This window comes from Gopherus evgoodei, chromosome 2, assembly GCF_007399415.2.
Source record: "Gopherus evgoodei ecotype Sinaloan lineage chromosome 2, rGopEvg1_v1.p, whole genome shotgun sequence".
In the NCBI taxonomy this organism is placed as follows: domain Eukaryota; kingdom Metazoa; phylum Chordata; order Testudines; family Testudinidae; genus Gopherus; species Gopherus evgoodei.
Window position 1 is genome coordinate 204,048,054 of NC_044323.1, and position 13,002 is coordinate 204,061,055.

General features: G+C 43.6%; 1 protein-coding gene across 4 annotated transcripts in view; it reads right to left on the reverse strand.

The window, feature by feature from the left end:
• Positions 1-13,002, reverse strand: part of GNAL (G protein subunit alpha L) — a 315,605-nt gene that overhangs the window by 24,030 nt on the left and 278,573 nt on the right. For all 4 annotated transcript variants that reach the window (XM_030552731.1, XM_030552732.1, XM_030552733.1 and 1 more), the window contains one exon: positions 8,188-8,242. In XM_030552731.1, coding sequence (XP_030408591.1) covers positions 8,188-8,242 — 55 coding nt within the window. The remainder of the gene's footprint in view (positions 1-8,187; positions 8,243-13,002) is intronic.

Here is a 13,002-nt window from a genome sequence, read left to right on the forward strand (position 1 = left end):
GTCCCAGTTTTTGGAAGAGATGGGTGGTGAGTTGCGTGCTTGTTTCTGTCTCTATGAACGTGCGTCCTTTGAGGAGTCAATTGTCCAGATATGGGAAAATTATGATCCCTTGTTTGAACTGATATGCCGCAACTACTGCAAGGGTTTTGGAGACTCTCAGTGCGGTGGACAGTCCAAATGGGAGCACTCTGTATTGCAAATGATCGTGAATTGGAGGAATCATCTGTGAGCTGGGTGTATAGTGAAGTTAAAGTATGCATCTTGTAGGTTGAGGGTTGAAAACCAGTCCCCTTGCTCCAGTGCTGAGATTACTGTGCCTAAGGTGACCATCTTGAATTTTTGGGAGAGTGTGAATTTGTTGAGTTTTCTGAGGTCTAGTATCGGGCGCCACCCCGCACTTTTCTTCTGAGTCAGGAAATAGTGTGAATAAAACCCCTTCAGGCTGTATTGTGTTGGTACTGGTTCCATGGCACCCAGCTGGAGGAGACGATTTATCTCCAGCCTCAGAAGGTGCTTGTGAGAGGGGTCCCTGAAGAGGGACAGGGAGGGAGGTAGGGTAGTGGGGCAAGAAGTAAAGGGGATGGAATAGCCTGATTGAACTATTTCTAAGACTCAATGGTCTTGAGTGATGTGCTCCCACATCTGGTAAAAATGTAGTGGGCGGTGGCCAAACGGGCAGATAGGCGCTGGTGTCATGGAAGGTCATTCAAACCCTCGACCAAACCTTCAAAACTGAAGTTTGTTTCCAGTGGGTTGGGGTGCTGATTGCTGTGGTTGTGCCTGCTGGCACCGAGGTAGTCTGTTCCTTTGTCTGCCCGAGTCATATGGACTGGGTTGAGGGCAGGTATATGGATGATCCCTAGGGCTCAACTGCTAGGGCAGGTATCTCTTCCTCTCCTGAGGTGGAGTATATATGCCAAGTGTGTGTAAGATCGCATGTGAGTCCTTCACAGTATGTAGAACTTCATCTGTTTTGATGGAGAATAGTTTGTCCTTATTAAAAGGTAGCTCCTCTAACTTCAACTGCAGCTCCTTGGGTACGCCCGAGGACGAGGGCCAGGAAGCTCTACACATGATGATAGCCACAGCAGTGATATGGGCAGCTATATCGGCCATATCCAGGGCTGCTTGTAAGACAGTTCTCGAGACCAGCTGTCCTTCAACAAGTATGGTCTTGAGTTGTGTATTCTTGTCCTCAGGGAGGTCAGTGGTAAATTCAAAGAGTTTGTCATAATTATTGTGATCATATTTTGCCAGGAGAGTGCTGTAAGTGGCAATACAAAATTACAAGGTGGAAGAGGTGTATAGCTTGAGGCTCAGGCATTTGTGGTCTTTATCCTGGGGTATTGACCTGTGTTGTGTTTGTTTGTCCCTATAAGCTGCAGCTTCCACCATGAGAGAATTTGGTTGAGAGTAGGAAAAAAGAAAATCCATTCCTTAATACTTCCTGTCTGCACATAATACTTCCTGTCTGCTCTTTTGCACGTCGGGGCAGGGGGAGAGGCAGTGGCTGGTTTCTCCATACTGTTGCCATACTGTCTCTGCCAGCTCTAGGATCGCCTCACTTATGGGGATGGCGAATTTTGCAGTAGAGGATGGCTGTAGTATCTTCAGCAACTTGTGCTGGTTCTCCAGGCCCTCCTCTGGGGAATATCCTGGCTAATGCCTATTTTTTAAAACGATTCCTGGAATTGCTTGAAATCATCTGCCAGCGTTGGAAGGAGCGGCATGATGGCCTCGTTGGGGGGAAGAGGACAAGTTATATGGGCGCGACAAGTTCTTGGTGCCTGTTTCCTCCTATGGTTCTTTGGTCATCTCTTCTGGGGCCACCAATATTGTAGATAGCAGAGACACTGGTGGAGAGCATCATTCTCCCCTGGGTGGTGAAGAGGTTCGTGTGTAGTGGGCCTTGTATGTCGTCCATGGGTCCCATAGCAGCCACTGCATGGGAAAACCCATGGAAGGGCACATCCAAAACTGCCCAAACCATGGGTAAGGTGGTCGCATGTGACAGTTCTTTGGTTTTAGTGAGCCCCTCCATTCCCTTTCTATGAAGAATGAGGGAGTGGTCCTGCTCCTCATTCTCGCTGTTGGTGAACATCTACGGTGCTGTGGGAGACATGGGTTGAGTAATAATCGGTGAGCCATCAGTGCTGAGGAGAGGAGATTGTGGCACGGATGCCACAGTAATGTCCTTTTGGGTTAAGAACTGCTGTGGTGCCAGTGGTTGTGGTGGACTTTTGGTCATCCCTGTCAGATCTTGGTTGGAGCGACTGCTCCATAAGGATCATTATAAGGTGGAGATCCCAGTCACGATGGGCTTGCAGTTATTACAGTGAGTGCACTTAGATGGTATGTGTGCTTCACCAAGGCACCTCATGCACAGAGTGCCCGTCAGATCTTGGCATCACTTTGTGGCAGGAGCCCCATCTCTTGAAGCCAGGGGATCCTGGCATTTCTAAGGAAAGTTCATGTCCCTGAGGCAGACGCGAACAAAGGGAGAACTGAAATGAAATTTATTTTTTTTTTTTACACTACTAGCAACTATCTAATTATACTAGAATTGGGAATAAATCTAACAGGTATTTCTATCTATTTAACTACAGGAAGAGGAGAAGATATTGCACTGTTCCAAGCTCCATCTTCAGCCGAGGACGGTTGAGAAGGAACTGAGGGGTATGGGCCATGTGCACACTGACCAAGACTCCAACGGCCGCGAGACAGCTGCTGCGCACGTGCAGCCCAACCAGGCACTGCTACCGAAAATCTTCAATCAATGGTGCAAGGAGGCACTCACAGGGACAGCACTCAAAAAGAATTGTACAAACTTATCCTTATCATTGGGTTTGAACCCTGAACTTTCCAATACTGCAGCCCAGACTGCTATGACCTGAGGTACAGAATTAACTACAGTAGCTGGCAGCAGAAGATGGCTGTTTTCTCCGAGGTGGGAAGAAGCCTGGTCTATCTCTCCCTCTTTCTCTTCTTCCCGCCTAGGAGACGGGGTAAGTCCTGTACCATGTGCTGCCCTAGGAAGATGGCATGAGTTGCTGTGGCCAGGGACTGGTTGGAGCAAGCCTGTCCCAGTTCTCTCAGTCCCCATCACCCTATGAGTTAAGAGAGCTTCAAGCCCACTTGTAGTGCTACAAGCTGAAGAGGGGAGGGAAATGGGCAACTACGGCTGTGTACTGAGTCTGGGGAGGGGAGCCCAACCTGGTCTCTTTCTCTTCCCTCCTACAGCCAGCGCTACAGGTGCTCTGAGTAGTTATCAGTAAGGTTACGTTTTAGTTATGAGTATTTTTAGTAAAAAAAACAAAAATTCACGGCCCATGACCAGTCCATGACTTTTACTATATACCCTTAACTAAAACTTGGGCAGGGGGCTGCGGGTGCTTTGGGTGGGGCAGTCTGGGGGTGCCATGGGTGCTGGGGGAGGTGGCCAGGCAGCAGTCTGTGGTCCAGGGACCCCGATGGTGCTGGGGGCAGGGGGTTGGTAGGGGCTCCCTACCTGGCTCTGCATTTCCCTGCAGCTCCTAGGCCATGGAGGGGCCAGAAGGCTCTGCGTACTGCTCCCGCCACAAGCACTGGCTATGCAGCTCCCATTGGCCAGGACCACTGTGGGCAGGGCCTGCGGGCACAGGCAGCATGAGGACTCAGTTCCCTGGCCCCTCCTCCACCTAGGAGCTTCAGGGCTATGCCAGTGGGAGCTGGGGAGCTCCCCACCGTGAGGTAAGCACCCCCACCCCCGCACCCTCCAACCCCTCAGGCCAGGCCCTGAGCCAGCACCGGCCGCTGCAGAAGTCACAGAGGTCATGGAAAGATCTCTGTGACAGACTCGCAGCCTTAGTTATCAGACACTTCCCAGTAGCCCAGCTGCCAACATTTTCCTGAGGAATGTAAGTAATAGAAGAGAAATGATGATTTTTATAAATTCTCTCTCAGAAAAACTTGAATGGAATTTTAGGGGATAAAGACACTTGTCTTGCCCAAAGAAAGCCTCTCTCTCTTCCAAATCTCAAAGACCTTCTGCAAACAATGGATGTGTGAGAACTGCTCAAATAAAAAAAACCTCGGAACATAACTTTCTACTATATATACTAACAAGCGTTAGGCAACCTAAGCATAGGAGTCCCTACCAACTCCAGCTATAATAAAGCCATCAAGAATGACAGCATAGTGTGCAGAAAGGCTCCAGAGGAACAAATGGGCCTAAGGAGATGGTGAAACCAAAGAGTAAGGCTCCCTCTTTGCCTATGTCTCCCCAGTTGCACCAGTAAGCTTGAAGCAGAAGTCAGGTCATGATTCTAGGAATGAGTCTTTAAGTCTTATGAAGGCTAACCTGCTCTGAAGCCACCTTCCAGCTGCAAAGTCATCATCTTCTCAGACAGCTTTAGTAACCTGTTGTTTGCATATTCTATTTCTATTTTGTATTCATTCTTCAGTATGATTTTTGCCTTGTGAATACTGTTTACAAATACTATAGTTATAATCAGAGGGGTAGCCGTGTTAGTCTGGATCTGTAAAAGCAGCAAAGAATCCTGCATGCATCTGAGGAAGTGGGTATTCACCCACGAAAGCTCATGCTCCAAAACGTCTGTTAGTCTATAAGGTGCCACAGGATTCTTTGCTGCTTTTATAGTTATAATTAGGGCTATGTTTATTTCACAGAGGTCATGAAAGTCACAGAATCCATGATTTCCGGAGACCTACATGATATTCTCTGCTTCAGCTCTAGGGGCTGCAGGACTCTGGAACTAGCAGCCAATGTGGCCCTGGCAGGTTTCCAGTAACAGGCGACAACAGCGACAGGGGGCCCCCCTGCAAGGTTCCAGCGACAGGAAACAGACTCCTAAGCCCTCCTCAGAGTTTCAGGGCTTGTCTACATCAGAAAGTTGCAGCGCTGGTGAGGGAGTTACAGCGCTGCAACTTTGAAGGTGTACACATCTGCAGGGCATCACCAGCGCTGCAACTCCCTGTTTGCAGCGCTGGCCGTACTCCCGTTTTGTCTCGGGTGTAGAGGATCCAGCGCTGGTGATCCAGCGCTGGTAATCCAAAGTAAACACTTACCAGCGCTTTTCTTGACCTCCGTGGAAGGAGGAAGCCTCTGGTAATCAAGCTGGTCTCCTTCCCCAGCTTGCTCTCGCATTCCCGGAACCCCGAGCAAGCAGGTCTCCTTCCCTGCGGTTTGCAGGGGGGTTCGGGAACGCGAGAGCAAACCGGGAAAGGAGACCAGCTTTGCCGCGGTTTGCTCTCGCGTTCCCCGAGGAAGCAGGTCTCCTTCCCTGCAGTTTGTAGGGGGGTTCGGGAACGCGAGAGCAAACCGCGGCGAAGCTGGTCTCCTTTCCCGGTTTGCTCTCGCGTTCCCCGAACCCCCCCTTGAAGCCGCCCAACAGCGCTGCAGTGTGGCCACATCTAACACCACTTGCAGCGCTGGTTGCTGTAAGTGTGGCCACTCTGCAGCGCTGGCCCTATACAGCTGTACTAATACAGCTGTAACAACCGCGCTGCAAAATTTTAGATGTAGACATGGCCTCAGTAATGGGCAACAACCTCCTGCAGAGGGGAGGGGGGTGAGCAGCTGGGGGTATCCCGTTTTCTTTTTAGGAAATATGGTTACCCTGCAGCTTCCAGTTGCTGTGGGCAGAGGGGGAACCCCACAGCTCCCAGCCACCATAGTGGCAGGGGAAACCAGGGAGCCACAGTAGTTAAAGTCACAGATAGGTCACAGCTTCCATGAATTTTTATTTATTGCCCGTGATCTGTCCGTGACTTTTACTAAAAATAACCATGACAAAATCTTAGCCTTAGTTATAATTCCTTTGCACTGCCGCATATCTCTTGGAGAATCTGGATAGTCTTATGGTTAAGGCCCTCAACCACAGGCGACCTGGATTCCATTCCTCGCTCTGCCATAGACTTCCTGTATGACCTTTGGTAAGTCCATTAATCTCTCTGTGCCTCAGTTACCCAACTGTAAAATGAGACAATACTTTCTATCTCTCACCCCATATATGCCTATTTACACTGCGAGCTTTCCAAAGCAGTACACTCTTTTACTATGTGTATGTAAGACCTATCTCAATGAGGCCCCTCATATCAGTTGGGACTTGTAGGTGCTACCATAATACAAGTAATGAAAAAACACAAATACTTTAGCCTACATCACAGGAGTGCTAAATGGACATAGCATCAAGGCATCTGAGAGAGGAGTATGTGACTGACAGGCAAATTTTTGGTACCCCTGCTGGAAGGCCTCTGGGTGCCATAACAAAATATAATGAAACAATAAAAAAAAATAGAAAAAGGAGTGGCCTGCCTAACGTTACTTTCAGTAGCTACAGAGAAGGAATGTCACTCTGAAGACTGATCCTGAAATATAAAGTTTAAACATTTAAATGCACATACATGTTATTTAACCCCAAGTGCCCAGTCCCAATTGAACAAGCAACAAATTTGTTCTAGTTTCACAGTAATATAAATGATATAATAAATCCATATGATGCATCTGTGTCTCAGCATGAAACTAGAGGTCAACCTATAGTCCCACAAAGAAAGCTTAGATAAAAGGCATTGCCTATGGGAAATAGGTGTTGGTTGGAGGAAAAGGGGAAGAAAAATAGAAATCCTTCTCCTTCTAGCATGTTTATGGTCTAGTGCAGGGGTCTCAAATTGAATTTACCTTAGGGCCAGTGCCAGTCCTCAAATCCTCCCAGTGGGCCAATGTCACTCATGCTGCCCAGAACCCACTCCCCAAAAACTCTACCCCCCCAAAACTCCACTCTCACCTGCCTAAGGCTCTGGGATGGAGTTTGGGTGGGGGAGGAGGTCTGGGGTAGGGGATTGGGGTGCAGGCTCTGGGATGGAGTTTGGGAGCTTGGGGGTGTGCGGGGATCTGATGCAGGCTCTGGGAAGGAGTTTGGGGGCTGGAGGGGATGGGGTGCAGGCTCTGGAAGGGAGTTTGAGGGTGGGGGTGTGTGGGAAGGGGAAGGGGGTGTACAGGTTCTGGGGGGGAGTTTGAGGGTGAGAGGGGGTGTGTGGGAAGGGGACGGGAGTGCAGGCTCTGGGGAGTTTGAGGGCGGGAGAGGATGTGTGGGGTAGGGGTGCAGGCTCTGGGAAGGGGTTGGGGGTGCGGTGCTTACCTGGGGCTCCAAGGTGGGGCCTCCGCGCGCTTCTGCCCCCAGGCACCACCCCCGCAGCGTCCCATTTGCCGCAGGGGCGCTCAGGAGGGGGCAGCGCACAAAGGCACAGCCCCACCCTGCCCCACCTCTGGGTTGCAGGGAGGGGCTGGCAGCCACTGGAGTGAGCAGGCAGATGCTGCTCAGGTCCGCTGTGCTGCCGGGGCCCCTGGAGCAGGGGAGCGCCTGGGGGCAACAGGTGGTGCCAAGGTGGTGCCAAGGGAGAGATCCGGCCCCAAAACTGCTGGAGCCACACTGGGGAGGATTGCGGGCCATCTGGGAGTTTGAGACCCCTGACCTAGTGGATCTGCAGTGCAAACTCATTAGATATGCTTCCACCAGAGTTGCTTTCTCCTACACTCTAGTGTAGGTAGCTATCACAGAGCTCTGGTTCTGCCACATGCCGAAGGCACAGTCCCCAGTGCACTCCCTCTCTCCTGTTTGCTACCACTGCCGCACAGTAGAAATTAAACATTTCTTTTACATATGGAGGCCTGCCCAGGAAAGCTTGGGACGTCTCAGTTAGTGTCGAATGCTGTGGTTTGGGGGAGACAGAATGGGAAGTAGGGTGATCAGACAGCAAATGTAAAAAATCGGGATGGGGTAGGGGGTAGGAAACTATTTTAGAAAAAGACCCCAAAATCGGGACATCTGGTCACCCTAATGGGATGTAGGGAGGAAGAACAGATGGATCATAAGAGTCAACAACAGCACTGATTGTATTAATCTAGCTGGTTCCACTGGAAGGACTCTTAACATATTCTGAACTGCAATATTTCACTATCTCCGTAGAGTGCTGGCTGAAGTACTGTACCGGATTCAAGAATTATATGGTTTGCCATATTTCTGTGAAACATCAAAATCAACTGAGATTAAAGTAATGTTTATATAAGGAATTCATGTAAATGTATTTCTAGTTTCTTCCCCTAAAGGAAATTATATTACACCAAAAATTACTATCTTTCAAAAACAGGTACCCTAGTTCACACACTACCTCTTCAGTTTCACTTACCTGGTCTGTGGGTGTATAGTCAAGCATGCTGACGCTGTCAATTCTTTCCAGAAAGCTAGAATAAAAAACACGCACACATTTAGAAAATTGTGAACTCTACAATCTCTGTTATCTTTTCAATTTTAGATTCTAACACTTATAAAAAGATGGGTTCAAGGTTAAGGCCTACGTCCAACAATTTACTTTGATCAAGTATATATTTTCTGTACACAACACACCATTTACCTAGTCCATGTTGAAATATTATGCTTTATACTTACTGTCAGGCAATATCCACAAACAAGCCAAATGGGATCAAAGTAAATATGAATTTTGTAAAACTGCACTAAATAAAATCTTGTTTTAAATCCACACTTCCTCATATGAGATAATGCATCTATGCAACAAGAACATCGTCAAGTCGTTCAAACCTAAAATTTAGGATCTGGTTAAAAAAAATGGGGAGAGGAGTTTGTTTTGTTTTATAAACAAAACCTGTTTTAAAAATATTATTAATTTAATTTAAGGGGTTAGTATAACACAGGGGTAGGCAACCTATGGCACATGTGCCGAAGGCGGCACGCAAGCTGATTTTCAGTGGCACTTGCACTGCCTGGGTCCTGGCCACCAGTCCGGGAGGCTCTGCATTTTATTTTAATTTTAAATGACACTTCTTAAACACTTCAATAACCTTATTTACTTTACATACAACAATAGTTTAATTATATATTATAGACTTATAGAAAGAGGCCTTCTAAAAACGTTAAAAAGTATTACTGGCACACGAAACCTTAAATTAGAGTGAATAAATGAAGACTCGGCACACCACTTCTGAAAGGTTGCCGACCCTGGTATAACATAAGTAAGGAAATTTAAAAAAATTCAGTGTGCCCAGGATTAATTAAAATGTGGGTCTCTTCTCCAGGTTTTTTGGAATTTTTTGTTTGTTTTCTTGTTTGAGCCCAGATGGCTTGTTTTCAGGGATTGCCTGAATGACTTAGAATCTATCTTGAATTTCTGGATTGTTTTTGTACATCCTCTCTCAGTATATCCACCTCATGGTATAAAATTATTGTTACCGAGATTTCTCCCTGAATTAGCAAGTTTCTCCCCCATTTTTCTAATTTTTATGGGTATGCATGTGGAATTTTTTTAATTACAGTGGGGAATATGAAAACATGTTGAACTCTTGACTTTCAGAGTGACTCAAACAGATGGCTTCTCACACACTGCCTGGTTGCAAAAATATCCCTCCAAACCCTATTTGTACAGTACTTTGCCATGAAGACAAATTTAAAGAGAATGAAAGATACAGTGTGTGTGTGTGTATATATATATATATATATATATATAATGTATATATAATAAAAATTCCACTGCCATAACTGCAGATAACTGAGATACAATAATCAGGGAACTCCATGATCACGAGGTTATTTTTAAATGATATGTACATAAAAAATATTAAAAATAACAGCAGTATAGTTTATGCTTTAGCGAAACTAGCTACACGGAATCTGTACTGAAAAAAATACAGCATTGTATGGTGATCATCATCTTACTTTATCAAGCAACAATCATATAATTAGTATCTAATAAGTCAATATTTGTTACTACTAGAGTTTGGTATAATTTCACTGTCTTCACAGTACATTAACCTTTTAGTGTAATACTAGCAAATTTCCCATGGTTTATGTTTTTTATAACTGATCATTTGTACGGTTTTCTCAAATGTAAAAAAAAAACCCAAGACAAACACCCAATATTATTTTTTGTAGAGAGAAAAATAATTCTTGAATAACCTGCATATAAATTACCTACTTGGTTAATTACCACAATATTAGATTATAGCTTTGACAACCAAATAAATGCACTGCTTGTACAAGTAATGGATTTCAGAAATGAGAAGATATGGAGCTGACATCATCTTACTAAACACACAGGTTCCTCTTCCATTACAACATTAAATATATTAACTTGAACTCTTATTCTAAAATTGCTTTCCATAGAATATTAATTTCTATGTGCCCCCAAGTACTTCTATTAATTGCTTCTTGTCGGAATTTACATTTTGTAGGTGTACATCATAGAATACTAAAGATACAAGATGCAAAATTCAGATTTGATATGTTTAAAATGTGAGAATTCATTCCACTCTTATTAATCCTTATACAGTGATATCTGAATAATGAAAATGCAACAGAAAACCGGTAAAAGTTGATGATATAATCATTTTTTCCTCTTTGTACAGGTACACATATACAACCTACATAATATGTAAAGCTAAGTAAACAGAATTAATTTCTACTGTATTTTTGTATCTACGGTATTGACAAATCCTCTATTTGTGCGTATTCTTGACAAAAATATTGAATTTTTGTCAATCCTGCAGTAAATGTTTTACATAAATCTGCATTGAAATGAAACATGTAGGCTTTCATGTGTGTAATGAAACTATAACACATCGTACACAGTCCAATTAGATTTATAAATTCACAAACCCATTTTTTATTTATGAATAATTCTGATGTATAATTGGCATAATACAGTATTTAGTTTCTTCTGTACACTAGTACTTTGTAAGACCATTTTTTACATATCCTGACATGGAACAATCTGCAATTTAAGTGGGGGGGGGGCAAGATTGATGAAAAGGTCATCAAGCCTCTGTAAGTAAACTGGGTTAGTTCACTGTTGACTTAAAGCATGTTCAAATGGACTGGAGAAATAAAAAAATAATCACTTGACATTATTCTTTCTATTAATATGTCTATCTGTAGTTTTATAAATATCCTCAGTGAGTTTCCTAGGAAACCCAGCTGACAGTTTGACATGTTTAAATTTTATATCATACAAGCTGTGAATATAAAAGTGCCAGGTTTTAGACCTGCATAGATAGGAACTATCAATAGGTATTATTTCTTCTAAAAAAGCATGGTAATTTGAGCAACTGTAGTGGCCAGGCAAATATTTTTGAAAAAAGGATTAATAAATACTCAGGTAACAGTAGGTAGTCATACATCAAAATCCCTTTCTAACCAGGTGAATTATCAAAGGAAAACATTTAGCTAATTATTCCATATGGATAATCCTAAAACAAACAAAATAAAAGGAAATTCTTAGTCATAAGAATAAAATAAAAAATGAAAACCATACTATGTTTGTGCAAGTGTATTTTGACACTTATTAGAATTAAAAGACTACGATAAACTGCAAAGAGATGCAATAAACTGCATTTACTGTGTACCTTTGACTTATTCACTTTCACTCTACTCACTAATACATCTTCCAGGGTCTTGTCCTAACTTTCCAAACCCCTAGTTTCAAACAGCTGCAATTTAGAACAGGAAATCAACACCGAACCCAATGTTTTTTTCACTCCTCAAAATTATAATACTCTGAAGCCTGGGAAGAGCAATATTCAATTCTGCACCTGCAACAAGTTAAAGTCTGTTTTCCTGAGATCCTATAAAACTAGAAATGGGAATTTTATACCACTGAAAAAGAGCGTTTCCTCAGATATTCTTTGGTGATAGCTACTGAAAGAGAGAACTAATAATTCCATAGCCTTTGGAATTCCTGGGCCTCCAGATCTTCCGAACTGAATTGCCTCTATTTATTGAAGTCTACAGAAGTAAAGGAGGATCACAAATCTGTCATCAGTCCAAGTAATGCAGCTGGAGAGCAGTAACTGTTTATACTTTTGATAGGTCACTGAAGGCTTTGGAGACTCTTTGTTAAGAGAGAGAGGAGAGTCATCTAACTGCGGGACTCACATTCAGCCCTCTTATAGAGGGCAATTAATCCTGTATACATGCCACAGGCAGACATTTTAGGATTAGATTACCTATCTTAATTACCTATAGAACTGAAACTGAGTTCTCTTGGGTAGCTGCTATGAGAGAAGATTCTGGTGATGGTAAAACTTTATTATAAAATGTCTGTTTGATCAGAGAGTGTGGCTGTCCGTGCCCTTTACACCTGCTACTCTCTTAAAGACACAAGACTAGAGTGTGTTGGTTTGGGGAATACCCTAGTTTCCTTAATCCCACAAGTTCCCACTGATGGGCTTCAAGCAAACTTTCACTGCGCTCCACTTTGTTTCCCAATAATCAAAGTGGAGTTTGGCAAAATATTTGATTGGCGATGTACTACTAACAATTAAAAAAAACCACTTTATAGATGATTTGCTGATGGGTTTCCATGAACAGAGATGGCCTAATATTTAAACAGATAAGATTTTTTGTTTTGTGTTTAAGTGTTGCTAATACATAGTTTTAAAATTTTCCTTGTGCTCCTGGAGCATTCCAGTCCATCCTCAATAGGGTTGTGCAGTGGTTTCCCATGCAGGAAAGGGGATCAATAAAACAATGAACAGACTTTCAAACTGGGCAGAGGCAGTAAAACAGCATCTGTTTTTAATCCATTCTGGAGCCTGCAGCACTTATTGTAGCTAAAAAGGAATATAGTTTTACAGTTCCAATTGTTTAAGCAACCACAGAAGAAAATAACTCATAGAGACATAAATGTTACTAACTTTTGCATTTATTTATACAATATTTAAAACATAGTTATTGATAATTACACATTCGTGTTTCTACTGTATTGTCTAAGAGTTCTATTGGGAATAAACACATTTCTAGTACTTCATTTTTGTACTCTAGAAGTATAAAATATCTATTTCATTACATACCCGCACACACGCATGCACAAACCACATACCAAAGAGACTGAGAAGGTGGTTGCAACTGAGCACAATACCTTAGCGAAGAGAGAGAAAATCTGGACTTTTAAAAAGGCAAATGTCTTTTGGAAAGCTTTGAATGTATACAATGA